Consider the following 17,831-nt stretch of genomic DNA (forward strand, 5'->3'; position numbering starts at 1 on the left):
ATTTTACAGAAACAAGTTTTTTTTTCATTCTACAAAAGCAGCTCTTTTGACAGATACATGATGTGATTTTATCTTAATTTGTTTTGGGGACATAGACCTTACAGGTAAGGTTTTAAGTGAGAATGACCTTTTGGAATTCTTGTGGAATATGAAAAAGTAGGAGTTTGTGTGGAAAGTACTTGAATTAATTCATTGATGCTTTTAAAGCACAGCCATTTAGCTTAGTCCTCTCCCTATGCAGATATGAAAGGCAGAAGCTATTCTCTATCATGAATACGTAGTGAAATGCTCTGGAAAAATGGTGGCAATCATTCCTTACATTTCTTAATTCCCTGCTTTGAGCTCATGCTTAAAAGAGAGGAGATAATATTTGTAAAATGATGTCCTGCTCCCTTATACCCAAAATTATGTCCTCACAAGGTACAGTGCAGAGAGAGCAAGACAAAAGCGAGGGATAGTGAGAATTACTTACTGTTGTTTTAAGTATTGTTCTGTATTTTTAAAGCATAAATATTGATGTAGATTTTCATTTAAGCTATGAGAACCCAATATCTTGACTCAATGGAGGATTTTTTAAAAAATCATTCTTCTAGAAATTGATTTCTCATTGGCTGATTTCCTGAGGATAAGTAAAAACAAACCATTCTTTCCAGTCTTGAAAAGAGCAAGAGGAGTGCAAGTGCTTAGCTAAGAAATAAGACTAGAAATATGTACATTTATGGCACCTCCTAAATCTTAGCAGAGAGAAAGTACAACAAATTTCTTCTTCCTTCCATGTATTATTATGCAGCAGTCACTATCAAAATGCCTCACAGCCTATGGGCTTTTGTATAGCCATTCCTCCTTAATGATTATCTTTATTACTTAAAGTCCAGGTTTCCCTTATAAGCAAAAATCAGTATATTCATAGAACCATAGAATTTCACTGTTGAAAGTGAGGTCAGGAGACCATCCAGTCACATACAGGAATCCTTTATGAAGTTTTTTTGGCAAAGGGTCATCTAATCTCTATTGATCACTGCCATTATTGGCAAGCTGAATTTCTTGAGTCATCTTGCTTTCTTCTTCACTGTTGGTTCTGTTAGAAAATTTTCTCTCAAGGAGTCAAACTTATTGTTCACCTGCTGATTCTAATTTTACCTTTTGTATAATATAAAGTAATTGTTTTCTGTTTCATGTATTTCTGTGTTTTCTTTTTCATGTATTTCTGTGTTTGAGGATAGCTATCATGTTGCTTATGTTTGCTGTTCTCAGAGTGAATATTCTCAGTTCTGATAGCATTTCTTTGGAAAATGCTAATAATCATTCCTGCTATTTTCATAACCCTGTATTTTGATGGGGAGGGTGTTAATCATTCTGATTGTCCCTCCTTGTGAATGTATTCCACCTTGACAGTGTCCTCGTAACAGTGTGGCATGCATAACTAGAGACAGCACTGCAAAAATAAGTAATAGTGTAGTATACAGTTTGAACATAATTTGGATTATGTAATTTAATTACTGCAGCCTAAAATTGAATATACTTCTTTGGTGTAGATAATGGAAAAATCTCTAGGAACTTAGCCTGAGTGTGTTTCCTCACCTTTTCTTTGAAGTCAGAAAAGCATGTGTAAGCACTTTGACAAATGACATAATGTAGTGGCATATCTGAGTGATACAGGTATTTTAAACCTAGCTCCAGTTCCTGAAGATGGTGAACATCTGCTTAGAGGTATTGTAGAGCTCCACAATGCACTAATTGAATTACTTTTTTCTGGAGTTGCCGACTGCACTAATTGAATTAGAATCTGTGTGTGTGTGTGTGTGTGTGTGTGTGTGTGTAGCCAAGATAATTCCAACCTTAACGGAAGAGACTGTGAGATATGACTGATGGTGTGTACTGTGCTGCTATCTAATGGCAGTACATGGAACTACTACATGGTCTCCAGGGAAGACAGAATGCAGTCATCTGATCTAGCGTGACCTTAGTCTAACCCCATCCAGTTTAGTTCAGAAGGTCCCAGGATGTATTTTTGTAGTTTTTAATCTAAGAAGAAAGAATGTGATTAATTAACCTATTAAGAATTAAGATATATTTGTTAGGCATAAAGTTTGTTTGTTTTACAAAATATTATCTCAAATATTCAATTGAATTAAAAGCTAATATAATTGGTGAAACAAATCCAAATGTCCTGAGTCAGTGGGTCATGTTCTTTCTCAGTTTGCCTTTCATATGACATAAATGTAAAAAAGAATTACCTTTTAAAAATGTCTTAGCATAACAGAGGAGCTTCCCCTGTGGTACAGTGCACAGTAGTAAAGAATCTGCCTGCCAATACTAGAGACACAAGAGATGCAGGTTTGATCCCTGGGTCAAGAAGATCCCTGGAGAAGAAAATGGCAATCTGCTCTAGTATTCTTGCCTGGAAAATTCCACAGACGGAGGAGCCTGGTGGGCTGTAGCCCATGGGGTCGCAAAGAGTTGGACACAACTGAACAACTGAGCACACACAAAGCATTATAGAAAGTAGTGAATAGGGCTTGTGTTCTTAAATAAAACTTCTTTACAGTTGTCAAAATACTGAGGTCAGTCAATTTAAGGGTGTTATCAAATTTTACTATATATAATTATGCTTACATAAAATTTTAAAATTATTATAGGAAATATTTTAATTATAGTAGTCTCAGAGTAAGTTCTCCAAATTTGTGCTGCTCTAGTTAGTTGTTTAAATTTTAACTTTATTATAAATTTGGGCAAGTTTGAAATTCTCAGAAGTGAAAGAGGCAATTTTCTTCCTTTTCTAAAAACAAAGAACTCATTAATCACAATTTAATTTTTGTAAAACATCATGAAAATATAATTCTCCACAACTATATAAAGCAAATACACTGGGGAGACCTCTGCAAGAATGAACTGTATTTTGATTCAGTGTAACTTGAGGCATCAGTCAGTTCAGTCGCTCAGTTGTGTCCAACTCTTTGCGACCCCATGGACTGCAGCACGCCAGGCTTCCCTGTCCATCAACTCCTGGAGCTTGCTCAGATTCATGTCCATTGAGTCGGTGATGCCATCCAACCATCTCATCTTCTGTGGTTCCCCTCTCCTGCCTTCAATCTTTCTCAGCATCAGGATCTTTTTCAGTGAGACAGTTCTTTGCATCAGGTGGCCAAAGTATTGGAGTTTCAGCATCCAGTGAATATTCAGGACTGATTTCTGTTAGGCATTCTAACTTATACAATTTTGCCTCACACAGAAATACACGTTTGATCGCTTGATTTGTAGAGTGTATATGTGTACCTGTAATGCCACTTCAACAGTGGAAGAGTGCTATTGGATAACTTTCCTATATAAAAGTTTCAATCTATTATATATGGTCTTATTATTAAAACAAAAAGTAAGTTTTACTGTTCCAATATTTTGTAGGCTAGTTTGGTTTTATTGTAAGATTGAGCTAAGATTGAAGTAGCTCTAAGATTGAGCTACTTAGGTTTCTGAGCTATACAAATAGCATTAATTAAAATGACTAAATACATGATAGACACTCTATATCTGCTTTTAAGGGCATTTTACTGATTTAGAAAATATATATCGACATTATGTAGATGTAAATCTTTACAAATAACATTGCCACTCACAACTAGCCTTAATTCAGTTTAATTCATGTATTGAATACCTTCTGTGTGCTGGGTACTGTGCAAATTACTGGGCATAAATTAAGATTCAGACCCTGTCCTCAAGGAGCTTATAGTTATTTACTAGACATTCATTGAGAGCTTATGTACCAGGCACTATGCATATAATTTGTGGGGACTACTGCTGCTTCCCAGGTGGCACTAGTGGTAAAGAACCCACCTCCCAATGCAGGAGACGTATGAGACTGGATTTGATCTCTGAGTCAGGAAGATCCCGTGGAGGAGTGCATGGCATCCCACTCCAGAATTCTTGCCTAGAGAATCCCATGGGCAGAGGAACTTGACTATAGTCCATAGGATTGCAAAGAGTCAGACACAGTCGAAGCGACTTAATGGCATGCATTTGTTTCATGTATTTTTCTCATTCATTGAGCTAGATAAGGTCTGACTTAGTAGCAGCTCTAAGGAAGCAGTATACCTATTTTCTTATCAGATATAGCTCATGTCAGCAAAAATAGACATCTTAAATGATTTTCTCTTCTGCCTTTACACACCTTCCAAGGGAGCAGTGATGTTTTTGATAGCTTTACATGTAGCTTTAAAAAGAGATGGGTAACATTTATAACAGTGCCTCCTGCTGGTAGATCATAGATGTTCAATCCTGTTGTCTCTAGAATTTGTAGTGCCCACTTGTGGTTTGGTTACTTCAGGGCTTCTTCTAAGGCCCTTAAGTGGGAAAGAGTCTATTGCATACAAGGTATAAAGTGTTTCTTTAAACAGTCTATTTCTAGAACTTAAATTGTCCTGGGACCAGGTCTTGATATAAAAATTCATAGAAGCCTGTTTTTCACAGAGTGTGGTAACTCCTTGCCTAGTGCTGTAGTGTTAAAATTCACAATGGCCAGGTTGTTCTGTAAATTAAACACTGACAGCTACCCTCAGGGGAACAGCCAATGTATTTATGATGATGTGCTGATTACACAAAATACACTGCAAGCAGAAAACAGCTGCAGAGAACAAACCTCTTAAAAAGAATACAATTACAAATAGCACCCTCAGTATTTCTAGTGGTGAGTGTAGAATACAGCATGCTAATGCAGGTTTCTTACTTAGTCTGCCTGAAAACAAAAAATCTGAAGGAGATAAGTTAAATTATGGTTGGTTGCACATGTGGTGCCAAGATTAGCAGTGAAAAAATTCTGTTTCTGAAGAGCACAGCTATGTGTGTACAAATATAAAGTGTGGAGTAGTTTTACCCACCATCCCCCCATTTTTGTTAGTATGCTTTATTAGTGCTTTTCTTATATATATTATAGTAGAGCGTGGCCTTGAGGTGATAAGGGTTCTGGACATTTGAAGTCTTCTATACAATGAATTGAGCAGGAGAGTATCAGAATTGTTTTTTAAAAAATTCAATAGGAATTTCATGTTAGAGCTTGAATATCAACATTTTGTTTGAAGATGGAGCACTATATTTTCATTGTTATTAAGGGTTTTGAAGATGTTTGCCCTTGGAATTGATAAAAGGAGTCATGAGTCTGAATCTATGGTAAGATCTCAGATTTCTTAGATTCTCTCTTTCAAGCATTTGGCGTTTTAATACACTGTAGTAACTGTGCGATTACATATTTTTAGGAGAATCAGTTCTCAAGTATGTCCCCTTTCATCCCTGCATGTTCCCAGTGGTGTGCAGACAGGTAAGATTTTTTTAGGAAAAAAAATTGGTTTTCCCTGTTTGAGACTCTCTCTGTTACAGTTTAGGGTCTGTATCTATAAAATATTTCAATCACTGAGCATGCTAGCTTCTGTTTAAATCAGTAGAAAATATGTTGATCTTCCAAGACATAAATTTACTCAAGCCAGTGTTGAGGTATATAGCAGGAGGATATAGTGATTGGAAACAGTTCACTTCACCCGCCTGAAACTAAGAATCAACTCTTCAGTATATGGATCACTGGTATATAATAATCGACTATTATTGGTCTGTCCGTTGGTCTCTTTTTAAATCAGTTTGGAACCTCCTGGAGTTATTTTCTTGCTCTGCTGACATCAATCCCATGCGGCAAAGGAGTTGTGTATAACCGCTTTGGTTTAATCAATAGAATAATTGATAAACCAGATAAGATTTAAACTGATTATAGCCCCAACAGAATTCCCCAGAGGCCTTGGACTCTCTTAATTTTGACATGTGTGTTGTGTACCCTGAGGATGAAGTGCAGTTTGAATTATCTGTTTTTATTTGCTTAATGACGGGGAGGGTGTTAAAGTCAAATGTTTAATTAACCCAGCAATGGGCTGCGTTGTCACTTACACACAGCTGATTGAGATATCTCATGGAGAATACTGAATAGGAATGATAATGTGGCACTGGGACGGAAGATTGCTTTTTCAATCCATTTGCTGGGTCACTGCTTTGAATGTCTTATTGGATGAAAGGCATTCAGCCTGGAGAAAAAATTCAGCATTTAAGTACATTTTGTTCTCTTCTCCTACTCTAACCCCCCCTGCCCAGAAGTTAACTAAAACAGATATGTTCTAGATTTAATAAGCCATTCATGTACTAGTAGGAGACCAGGGTAGTCAGTAGCCTCAAGCTACATAATTTCCCATGGAAACGGAAAAATCCTAGTAGCCTCCAAGGTATTCTACATGTGAACTCTTTTGTCCCTTACATCCCTTGTCCCTTGCCATTATTGTGGAGTTGTCTTTGGTCACTTGTCTGTTGCCTTTTTCTTCAGTGTTTGCTTCATGTGCAGCTTCCTCTAGGGCCACAGGCAGACCTTTTCCTCCTAAAGAAGCTTATTCTCCAGTACATTTTTTGCCATTCATGCAGTTGGGTTCTATTTGGTTATATTTCTGATCAAATATTATAGTGAGGTTGTTGAACTATTTAAAGAGATGAAAATGTGAAGCATATAGATTCTTGTTACCTTTGCTACTGCTATTATAAAACAGTCGGTTCCATGTATGTTTTATCTGTTAAGAAGCAGTTTGCTTTCTGTATGGACTAAAATCTAGGCCAAGAAGGATTCTGATAGTCCACACATCAAAAATGCAGTTCAGGCAATTGGAGTTTTAATGACTTGCTGCCCACAAAAAAATTCCTGACTAGCTTTGTAATCAATGTAAAATTCTTTGGAGGCATATTGAGCAAAACTTAAAAAAATTTTATCATGACTTTCCTTCTTTGTAGTTCTTATGTATCCTCTTTCTATCCCCTGAAGGTCTAAGCCAGGAATTTACTAATTTTTTTCTTTGCTTTAGTCATTTGTATTCCAGAGAGCACAATAGGGAGAAGGATACAAGATTGATTTTTGTGTGTGTGTGTGTCCTCTTGAAAGCATAGTCTGGGGCATGACTACTTGGCGGTGGGGGGTGGGATTTACTGAGCAACAGAAGCATGCAGCTAGTTTTCAGGCGCAGGTTGGACTTTTGCAGGTCAAGACAGACCAGACGAGTAGCTTATCTTAAGGGACACAAGTAATAGACCAAATATAGAACAGCTATTTCAGGAATCATGTAGGTCATTTAATTATCCATTATGATTGAGTAGCTAATGCTCTTTTGGCAATTACATGACCTCTGTTATTCCTGAAACCTTTCCAGGCCCCCATGGGTCGAATGACCCACCAGTCAGTGCTTGCAGACTATACCACTCAAAAGGAAAAGAGATTCTGGGAGCTACCGGGATTTAGAAATAGCTGTGCTTTCTTTACCAATCACTGCCCAGAATATTCTTTGTATTGCAGTCAGTGATCAGCAGCTGGTTTTGGAGTCTGTTGTTCCTTCCTTGTCTGCAGGAGCATGAGTTACATTGGTTTCCACAAAGGGCAATTGTGGCAAGCAAACTTTAATACCAAAGTTGGCTATGATGGTATTCAGTATACAGAATATGATGGTTTACAGAGTAGTACTGGTTCTGTACTACAAGAACAAGTACTGTAGTATTAAAACTAATGTTTAGTATTGGTCAAATCAGTTATTCATTACAAAACTCCGAAGTTCTGGTGATTTTTTCATTCCATAGCTCAACAAAATACCATTGACAATACTAATAACAGATTTAAGAGACCATTGATTAAATTAGCCTGGTCTGAATCAGTTAATCATTATTTATTCAATTAAATAATAGTGCTTATATGTGAAATCTAAAAAAAAAAAAAAGAGATACAAATGAGCTTATTTGTGAAAGAGAAGTAGACTTACTGATATAGAAAGAAACTCATAGTTACCAAAAGGGAAAGGGTGGTGGTGATAAATTGGGAGTTCAGGATCAACAGATACACACTACTATATATAAAATAGATAAATGACAAGGATCTACTGTATATAGCACAGGGAACTATATCTAATACCTTATAATAAACTATATGGAAAATAATCTGAGAATATATATGTACATTTATATGTATGTGTATTTATATGTCTATAGCTGTATCTGAAGAACTTTGCTGTACTGTGAGACTAACAACATTGTAAGTCAACTGCTCTTCAATTAAAAAAAATCATGCTTAAGTGATTATCTGATTTTTAAAATTTAGATGCTGATCCAAGACAGAATAATTCTGGAACATTTAGATGAATGTTTCTGACTTATTTTTTTTTTCCCATTCTCTAACATTCCATAGGCTTAAGAGAAAATAATTTTGTTAGAATAACATATAACCATATCCTTTAAGTAGAGAACATTTTGCATTGTTATAGGAATACTTTTCTATTGGAGAAAAAGAAAAATCTTTAAAATTTTGTTAGACATCAAAGAGCATTGTTTAAAACAACAACACTAACAACAACAACTCAACAATATATATATGTGTTTGTCCCTGGGGTAGTAAAATTTGCTATCTTCCCAAATTTATCATGTACTCACTCCAGGTTAATCAGCTTTTTATTTTGTTGTTGGTAATATTAACAAATAAAAAACTGAGGACATGAATTGATGTTTATAACCTTTGACCCTTCAGAAATAGAAGCCTTCTCACTTAAATTTTAAATCCTTTAGGCCAATACTGCCTTGGTGTCTGGTTAAAGACCTGTAAGAAGGTAGTTGTTGTAAATTATATTAGTTTTTTTCTGTTTAAAAACATTTTTCCTCATTATATATTAATATATGTGTGTGTATATATATATATTCCTGTAATGGAGATGAGCAGAAAATGAAAAGCAGAATTTACAGTTAAAACAAAAGTTAGAGCTTAAACTCAAGTATCCAAACAAGGAGTATAGTTTGTCTACTTGGCATTTTAAGAGGAAAGCAGGGGCTATAAAGCAAAATGTGATGTTTGATTTCTTATTGGTAAGTTTCTATTCTTTAAGGCATACCCTTCAGGACCTGTGCTGAACCATGTTATTCACCGTTGGAAACCAAAAATCTATATAAGTCAATGAGTGGAGATGATATTTGTAATTTTAAAGACCTGAACATTCATTAAGACTTCGTATAATTAGTGGAAAAGCCCACAACATAACAAACCCACAGAATAATAATTTCTTAATAATAAGGGAAAAAAGAGTGATTAAATAAGGGACAATGCACAATAGAAATATACACCTAAATATAAATCTTAACCTAGCCCATTGTGGTTTCCACAAATTTACTTATTTACTTGGGATGGTTTTATTTTCACTCCAAAATGGATAGACATTTGGGGATATTACAGTTTATCAACTTTAAAGGATCCCTAAATTTCTTTTACAATATTGTTGAATTGTAATAAAATGAGAATATACTAAAGCAGGGAAGACATCCAAGGTGATGAAAGTCATTTAGCAGGAAAAAAACTCAGGAACAGGAATGACAGAAATAACTTTGCAGAGAGAAGGATTTTGGCATACATCGTAAGGGTTCTATAGTTCTCAATCCCATTTTGAGAAATCAGAAAGATCTGCAGAATGCAGATGTCCTTGAGTTACAAAAATAACCAGATGTCCTTATTAGTAGAAGCAAATGTTTGCCTCTTAATTCACACAAAAGTATATGCATAGGGTCTCTGGATGAAATGTTGTGTAAATATGGCAGCAAAGAAAATTGTGGTGTGAAAGGATCTGTCCTAAACATATAGGCATAAAGGTTCTATCTTGAAAAGAAAAAAAAATTCTTTCAGATTCATGTAGGTTTAAAAGTAAGAGAAGTAAATTAAACTGTTTATACTTTTGTTCACCATGATAGGTGGGGTTGTTTTTTTTATTATTATTATTTTTATTATATGCCTTTCTATGCCAAATACCCCTGCTGAATTTTTTTTCATTTTACTGTACTTGTTTAGCTACTCTGTACCTTTTCATTGTGTTTTAAACAGTAAAAACATATGCATGAAACTCATTTTTTTCTGAACAAATGATAGTTGTCTTGGTTGCAGTAGTATATAAATGCACCCTTTGCAGGCCTATTGGGATTTTAAAAATATTAAGCCACATTGTTAGAAATAGATGTGGTTTGGTGACTGCATGTTAAGCAGAATAAAGTATAAAAAATTTACTTGAAAAGGCAAGGTATGAAGTTTTTCTGTTTGTTTTTAAAACAGGCCTTTAGAGTCAAAAAATCCTTTAGAGTTTAAATGGACTATTGCTTCTGATGTGGAGCATATTATCATAATTACAGACTCTTTTATATAGTACTCATAGTTATTGCTAAGTTAACGTTCAAACCTTTGATTAAGAAGTCACAAAGCTGAATGTGTTCAGACAGCTGTGTAATATCTCTCCTGTTCACAAAACAGGACTGTTCTGTTTTTTTTTTTTTTTTTTTCCTGTTTCTCATTTATTGATAGAAACCTCTCCTCCTATACTAGCTATTCTTTTAATGGTGAAATATTAAAATGCTGTATTATGATACATTCTGTAACTTGAAAGTTAACAAAAGCAGCTCTGCTCCTTCATCTCCTTGCCTTGTCACTCCCTGGTGCAGCTCTCTCTTCCATCCTTCTTATCAGAGTATCTCAGTGCTTAGTTGAGCTTGTTTATCTTAAAAGAGCAGGAGGCAGGCTTTTAGGGAGTAAAAGCTGCATGTTCCAGTATAACAGGCACCAATGCTGTTTGACTTGAAAAACATTTGATCTCTTACATTAACAGCCCATGTCACTGTAATAGGACTACAGCCGGGCTGTTGTTCAGTTTTCTATTATTTTAGCTTTGAAATAACTGTTAGAACTGCTCCAAAATCTCCGTGTTTAAATTATAGATTGGCTGTCCCTCCAGGACTCGTAAGTAAACAAGGTGATGTGTGTGGCCAGAGGCAACATATTTTGTTAGCTTTGTTTTAAATAAGAACTTTCCCTATCTAAAGGTGGTTTTTGTCTGATCCCTGATAGTGTGGCATGACTTTGCTTTTGTAAATTTGTGTATCTTTAAACAGATCTTTTTTGGTTTTTAATGTGTGTGCTCAGTAACTATTAATTATGAACTTTAATATTTTTCTCAAATAGTGAAGCATTTAGTTTTCTCATGAAGCTTAACTTGAAATAATCCTGCACACTTTCCCTAAGTACAGCAGTTTGTGCAGCAGTTGTTGAAAATGGGCAAGCAAGAATTTAAGGGGTGTGTTTATTAGACTTAAATATTATTTAGTTTTATTTTAAAATATTCAGTTCTTGGTAATTTCTGTGCCAGAGATTGTTTGATGGTTGGAATCAGGTAGCAGTATTTAAAGAACGGAAAATAAAATTTGTAAAATCAGGTGGTTATTCTCTTCCTTTTTAAGAGTACCTCACATTGTAACAGCGATAGAATGGCAGCTTATTGTAGTAGTGGTGGAATGGCCGCGGACAGTTTACTCCTTCCTTTTCTCCTTCCTCTATCTATCTGTTTTCAAGAACCTAGTTTGTTTCCCTGTTCTAATTCATTTCTCATATGATACAGCATTGCCAGACTACCCGGCCCTTTCTTTGCATTTTACCTAAAATACATATATCAGCCAGCACAAGCATAATTGGTTGAAAGGCAGCCATCTATCTGAGGAGTTCTTCTAAATACTGACTGTGTCATGTGCTTTGACATGACATATCTGTAACATCTGAATACAGAAAGCACTTTTTGCGTTAGCTGTAGGTGTTGAAGCAGTAGTGTGTTTTAAGAATGTGAGCTGTGCAAATTCTAGCTTGTGAGGTAATGACAAGTGTTTGCCTGCATAGACAATATATTTTTCCCCTTGAGGTACCCACACACCTAGTTTCCCTCAAGCTCATCATCTCTGTCAGGTTAATCAATAGGCACCGTATGGCAGAGGGTCAGTAATCAGTGTCATCGTGCCTTTAAATCGTGTTGAAAATTTGCTTAAAGCCTGGGCCAATTAACATCGAGATGATGAATGGATGGGAAGATGGGAAGAGCCTGACGCTCAGGGGCTTTGTGAGGAGGAGATGCTCAGCTGTTGAGCAGCAGACACCAGCGAATAAAATCAGCCATTCATGTGAGCTCAGTCCACCCACTCTTAATGATAATGTCAATCTAGCAAAATATATACACATTGGAGTTGTCACGAGTTCATAAATCAAAGGAGTTTGTCAAAGGCATTCAGATTAACGAGGCAGCAGCAATAACAAGTCAAATTTGCATAGAGAATTGCTTGAATCTCAGTAAATTATGATCCTGTTTTTCATTTGATTATTTGCTAATGTCTCAAGAGGGAGAATGATTATATTAGCATGCAAAATCTACTCCAGAAGTAGAAATCTGAGGTATAGAAGACCAGCACACTATGACAATTAATCAGTTTCTGCATAGTAGCATAAATGCACAAGGCCCAGAAATGAACTTCTTTTTTATTATTATTTCTCCTTGCCACTGATCCAAATGGTTCAGCTTGACAGAGACTTTATATTGCTTTAACAGTGTTTTGAATTGTGCCTGCAGGCAAGACATAGTTATGCAGCTATAACCAACCTATCCATCTGCCAACCAGATTGGAATTCTCCTATCCAAGGCTTCCATTAACCCCCACTGACAGCTCCAAACAGGATTAAGAATTTGGAAGCATAAAAAAATAGTTGTTCTTTGCAAATATACACAATCCCTTTGCATTTTGAGAAAGGCTGCATCTGTGTTTTATAATTAGTGTTGGACAGTGTAGCAGAGGGGAAAACCTACTTGGTGTCTTTTGGACTTTTGTCACAGGGAGTAAGGTGGTACTAATGGAAGTTCTGTGTTTGGTTGCCCCCGAGAGTGCTTTCCATTCCATCCAGTTCCTAATACTGTGCTTGGATTGGTGTATTACTAGAAAATATCACTTCTGGGAAACTTTAACTGGTGGATCATGTTGAAGTTGAGCAATATAGGGAGGCTTTGAGGTGGCTGTGGTTTAATAGAATATGTCAAATGATAAACATGCTGGAGAAGCAATGTGTGTGAGAACATGCCAGAGAATATTATCTTATGAGGACAGTTGAGGCCCTCCCTAAAACTGATCCTAGAATAGTATTCTTCAACTTCTGAACTTGACCTAAGTTTTCTCCATTGTATCCTAGAAGAATTAATTAAAATTTGTTTAAACACACAATATACACACTACTCCCCCCACCCCCAGACACACCTTTTTTGTCACCTTTCATTGAATAGTTTGAAAGATTTTTATCCATGTAACTAACTCACCTTTTAAACTTGCAGAAGAATAATTGTTCCTATTTTTGAAAATTGCAGGTCGTATATGTTTTTGGAGGTTATAATTAGCTCCGAATCATATAATAAGGTAATGAGAAAAATATTAATCCAATTACTGATTTACAGATCAAGCCCATGCATAATATGATGTTTGCAACTAGCTATAGAAATTGGCCTCAAGATTTTTCTCTTCACATGGGTTGTCATTTTACATAATGATAAACAACTGATTCAAAATCAGAGTTTTAATTCACCACAATTTGCGTGCTTTGCTAAAATGATACAGTTTTTCCTGGCTACAGAGACCATTTAATTATCCCAGTGAAGAGTTGTGGCATAGGTGGAAAACATTACTTCTAGTTTTAGAGCTGGTTATTTTATTTATAGCAGATGTCTTTTCAAACAGGCTTAGGCTGTTGCACCATCCAACCTTGAGCAAGATGCTTACTCAAAGATTATTATGAGTCATTATGAGTGGCTTGACTTTTCATCACTGTGTAAATTAGTTTAGTTTTTTATTTGATTATATAATCAACTCTTAATTATCCATGTCATCAGGAGTTGTGTGTTCGAATAGATAACTGAAAACAGTAAATAAGCCACTTACTAGGTAGTGGAGAATATTGCTCCATCCATAAACCTCTGAAAAGCTAGGAATGCTTTACCAACCGAAGAACTTTTCCTTCTTAATGAAGGGTTGGCAAACTTTATTTGTAAAGGACCAGATAATAAACATTTGAGGTTTTGTAGTCCATAGGATCTCTGTCCTGACTACCCACCTCTGCCATTGCAGTGTAAAAGCAGCCACAGATAAATGGTAATAAATGAGGATGGCTAAGTTTCAATAACGGAGAAGGCAATGGCACCCCACTCCAGTACTCTTGCCTGGAAAATCCCATGGACAGAGGAGCCTGGTAGGTAGTCCATGGGGTCACTAAGAGTCAGACACAACTGAGCGACTTCACTTTGACTTTTCACTTTCATGCATTGGAGAAGGAAATGGCACCCCACTCCAGTGTTCTTGCCTGGAGAATCCCAGGGACGGGGGAGCCTGGTGGGCTGCCGTCTGTGGGGTCACACAGAGTCGGACATGACTAAAGCGACTTAGCAGCAGCAGCAGCAGCAGCAAGTTTCAATAAAACTTTATTTAGAGCAGGGGCTTACAGTCTCCTCCTGTAAATTATACTGGCATTAAATTGGTAGAATGATAAGACTGTAGCTGGCTCTCACTTTGAAGTTTCTCTGCTGTGGAAACCATTTTTAAAGCTATCTGGATGGTGTGGGTGTAGGGTTTCAATTATTTCTTAAGACCTTATTATCTGTATATTATGTAATGTGTTGGGAGGTAGAGGGAACCACAAAGACTGTCCAGTAAGCTTTCAGTCTTATTGAGTACTTGAGAGTAGATACAAACATTCATCTATTTAAGTGCCCAACTGTGTGGACCAAATAAAAATGTTAAGAAATTTCCAGTAAGATAAGATGGAATAGTTGTATACTTTCTTAGAGGAGAAGAAGTTGAAACTCATTTTAAGAATGGGTAGGACTTGAATTGATTAAGTAATTGTGTTTATGATTCTAGACTAGCGTTAATAAAGATCCTTCTAGCTTGGAAATTTCAAGACCAAATCATGTTTATGAGACTATGAAGAGACTTGCTTAACTAGGGCAGAAAAAAAAAAGTACGTTGAGGGAAATAACTTGATATAATGTAGCAGAAAATTCTGGAAGATCTTGAAAACCAGGCCTAGAACTTCATATTTGATTTCATAGAAACAAAGAGCCACTATAAATTTTTGAAGAAAAAATTAGTGGTGATTAAGAAAGATTAATTTGGCAATAGTACTCAATCTAATAAACATTTAAAAACTCATATTATGCTCTCAAGCTTTGTGGGAAAGATTGAAGGCAAAGGAGAAGAGGGTGGCAGAGGATGAGATGTTTAGACTAGCATCACTGACTCAACAGACATGAATCTGAGCAAATTCCGGGAGATAGTGAAGGACAGGGGAGCCTGACATGCTTCATAGTCCACGGAGTCACTAAGAGTCAGATATGACTTAGCAGCTGAACAACAACTACTGGAAAGTGAAGGGGAAAAAGCAACTGGCCCTGCCCCGAAGAAACCTACACTGCAAGGCTGGGGTGGAAGCCTGTTCATATGGAGATATAATAGAGAAATAAAACAGTGTTTCCAAATAGAAGTAAAGTGCTAATTCTAGTGCTTTTCTTATTTTGAAGAATGATAAATAACATGTAAATGGTGCAGGAGACTTTAATGGAAATTGGCCTAATTGTGTATGCTATCTGTACTAAGAAGTTTGGGTTTATCCTGTAGATGACAGAGAGTCATAAAAGGTTTTTAGCAGAGGAGTAGTCTTTTTAGAACGATTCCGACAGTAGTATATGAAATGGAGCAGATACAGATTTAGGCAAGGAGGCCAGAAGGCGATCTCAACAGTAGTAACACTGATAAGAGGTATTGGTGGTCCAGACTAGAGTAAAATGCAAAACTAAGGTTAGATCTATTAAAATACATGACTCAAAGGAAAAATTGAAGACCTAAAATTGGCTTCAATCTATTTAAAGAAAAAAAAAAGAAAAGGTGGGGATGGGAGGGATGAGTAAAAATTGACTCTGAGGATTTAAGTCTGGGATAGAAAGTTGAGAAGGAAAGAGCTAGCCTAAAATGGGTGAGGATGGTAAAGAGTGCTTTAAATTTGGATATGTTGATTTTGAGACAGTTTTTTTTTAATGTGATTCCTTTTTTCTTTTTTATTCACCTCCAGGTTACTTCTGGAAACATTTTATCCAAAATACATAACATCCCTGAGATCTAACACATGAGCTTTAGTAGTATTTCATTTGACTTTTACCTACCAAGTCTGTTTTACCTACCATTTCTGTTACCAAGTCTGCATGTCTGCAGCTGTTATAACTCTAATGCTTCCAGTTTGAAGTTAAGTTCAAAGTTGTCAGTGAGGCTTTTATTCTGCCCTTAAAAATTCTAAACTAGTGAATGCTGGGTTAAGGCATAAATATTCAAGTTAATATAAAAGGTAACAAGTTATGCAGTAGAAATATTTTAATGCTAATATTTATACACTGTTGTTACTCCAGGACTACACATATATTATGCAAATAATTTATTATAATGAAATGTTCCATCTGAGTGTTGTGAATGAGTTGTTTTGAGCAGTCAGGTTTTCTAGTTGGCTCAAGCTTAAGTGGTAAAATACAACTTTTATTTTTATTGAAGGAAATTTTTTCCCTCAGTTTATTTTTCATTTATCTGACTTCTGTTTTTCCATTTATTAACATTTTCTTCTGGATTTCATCTGTTTGGTTAATTTTTATTTTGACATAATTTCAGATGTTCAGAAAAGTTAAAAGAATAGTAAAAAATAAATAAATAAAATCCCCTTATACTCTACATAGATTTCCATATGTCAACACATTTGCTTGATCTCTATTTATACATAAAGTGAAGTGAAGTGAAAGTCACTCAGTCGTGTCTGACTCTTTGCGACCCCATGGACTATACAGTCCATGAAATTTTCCAGGCATACTGGAGTGGGTAACCCCTTCTCCAGGGGATCTTCCCGACCCAGGGATTGAACCCAGGTCTCCCACATTTCAGGCAATCAGTTCAGTTCAGTTCAATTCAGTCGCTCAGTCGTGTCTGACTCTTTGTGACCCCATGAACCTCAGCAAGCCAGGCCTCCCTGTCCATCACCAACTCCCGGAGTCCACCCAAACCCATGTCCATTGTGTTGGTGATGCCATCCATCTCCTCTTCTGTCGTCCCCTTCTCCTCCTGCCTTCAATCTTTCCCAGCATCAGGGTTTTTTCAAATGAGTCAGCTCTCTGCATCAGGTGGCCAAAGTATTGGAGTTTCAGCTTCAACATCAGTCCTTCCAATGAACACCCAGGACTGATCTCTTTTAGGATGGACTGGTTGGATCTCCTTGCAGTCCATTGCAGGCATACACATATATATTAACGGGCTTCCCGATGGCTCAGTAGCAAAGAATTTGCCTGCAATGCAGGAGGTGCAGGTTCAATCCCTGAGTCGGGAAGATCCCCTGGAGGATGGCATGGCAGCTCACTCCAATATACTTGCCTGCTGAATCCCATGGACAGAGGAACTTAGCAGGCTACAGTCCATAGGGTTCCAAAGAGTCAGACACGACTGAAACAACTTAGCATGCACGTGTATATATTAACATCAATTTATTTATTACTTTTTCTGAGCTCTTTTAAAGTTAGTTGCAGACACATGTCCTTTTACCCCTAAATATTTTCATTGTATGTTTCTAAGACCAAGGACATTCTTTTAAATAACCACAACCACAGTACAAATGACGCAAATGAACTTATTTACAAGACAATAATAAACTCACAGACATAGAAAACAAACCTAACCTAGGGTTACCAAGGGGGAGAGGGGGGAGGGGTAAATTTGGAATTTGGGATTTACACTACTACCATATATAAAATAGATAAACATAAGGACCTACTATATAGCACAAGGAACTATAGTTAATATCTTTTAATAACTTGTAATGGAAAAGAATCTGAAAAAGAGTAAATACAAATGTATAGCTGAATCACTTTGCTGAAACA

The 17,831-nt window shown here is 36.3% G+C and overlaps 1 protein-coding gene across 10 annotated transcripts in view; it reads left to right on the forward strand.

Moving 5' to 3' along the window:
* Positions 1 to 17,831, forward strand: part of BTRC (beta-transducin repeat containing E3 ubiquitin protein ligase) — a 173,621-nt gene that overhangs the window by 70,723 nt on the left and 85,067 nt on the right. Inside the window, exon 1 of one of the 10 annotated variants that reach the window (XM_044935231.1) lies at positions 5,270 to 5,308. The exons of 8 other annotated variants lie outside the window; for them this stretch is intronic. In XM_044935231.1, coding sequence (XP_044791166.1) covers positions 5,285 to 5,308 — 24 coding nt within the window. In that variant the 5' untranslated portion in view covers positions 5,270 to 5,284. Of the gene's footprint in view, positions 1 to 5,269; positions 5,309 to 13,236; positions 13,294 to 17,831 lie in introns of those variants that run through there. One more of the 10 variants, XM_025274134.2, reaches the window with a different exon arrangement.

The sequence above is a fragment of the Bubalus bubalis genome, chromosome 23 (assembly GCF_019923935.1).
Source record: "Bubalus bubalis isolate 160015118507 breed Murrah chromosome 23, NDDB_SH_1, whole genome shotgun sequence".
Taxonomy (NCBI): domain Eukaryota; kingdom Metazoa; phylum Chordata; class Mammalia; order Artiodactyla; family Bovidae; genus Bubalus; species Bubalus bubalis.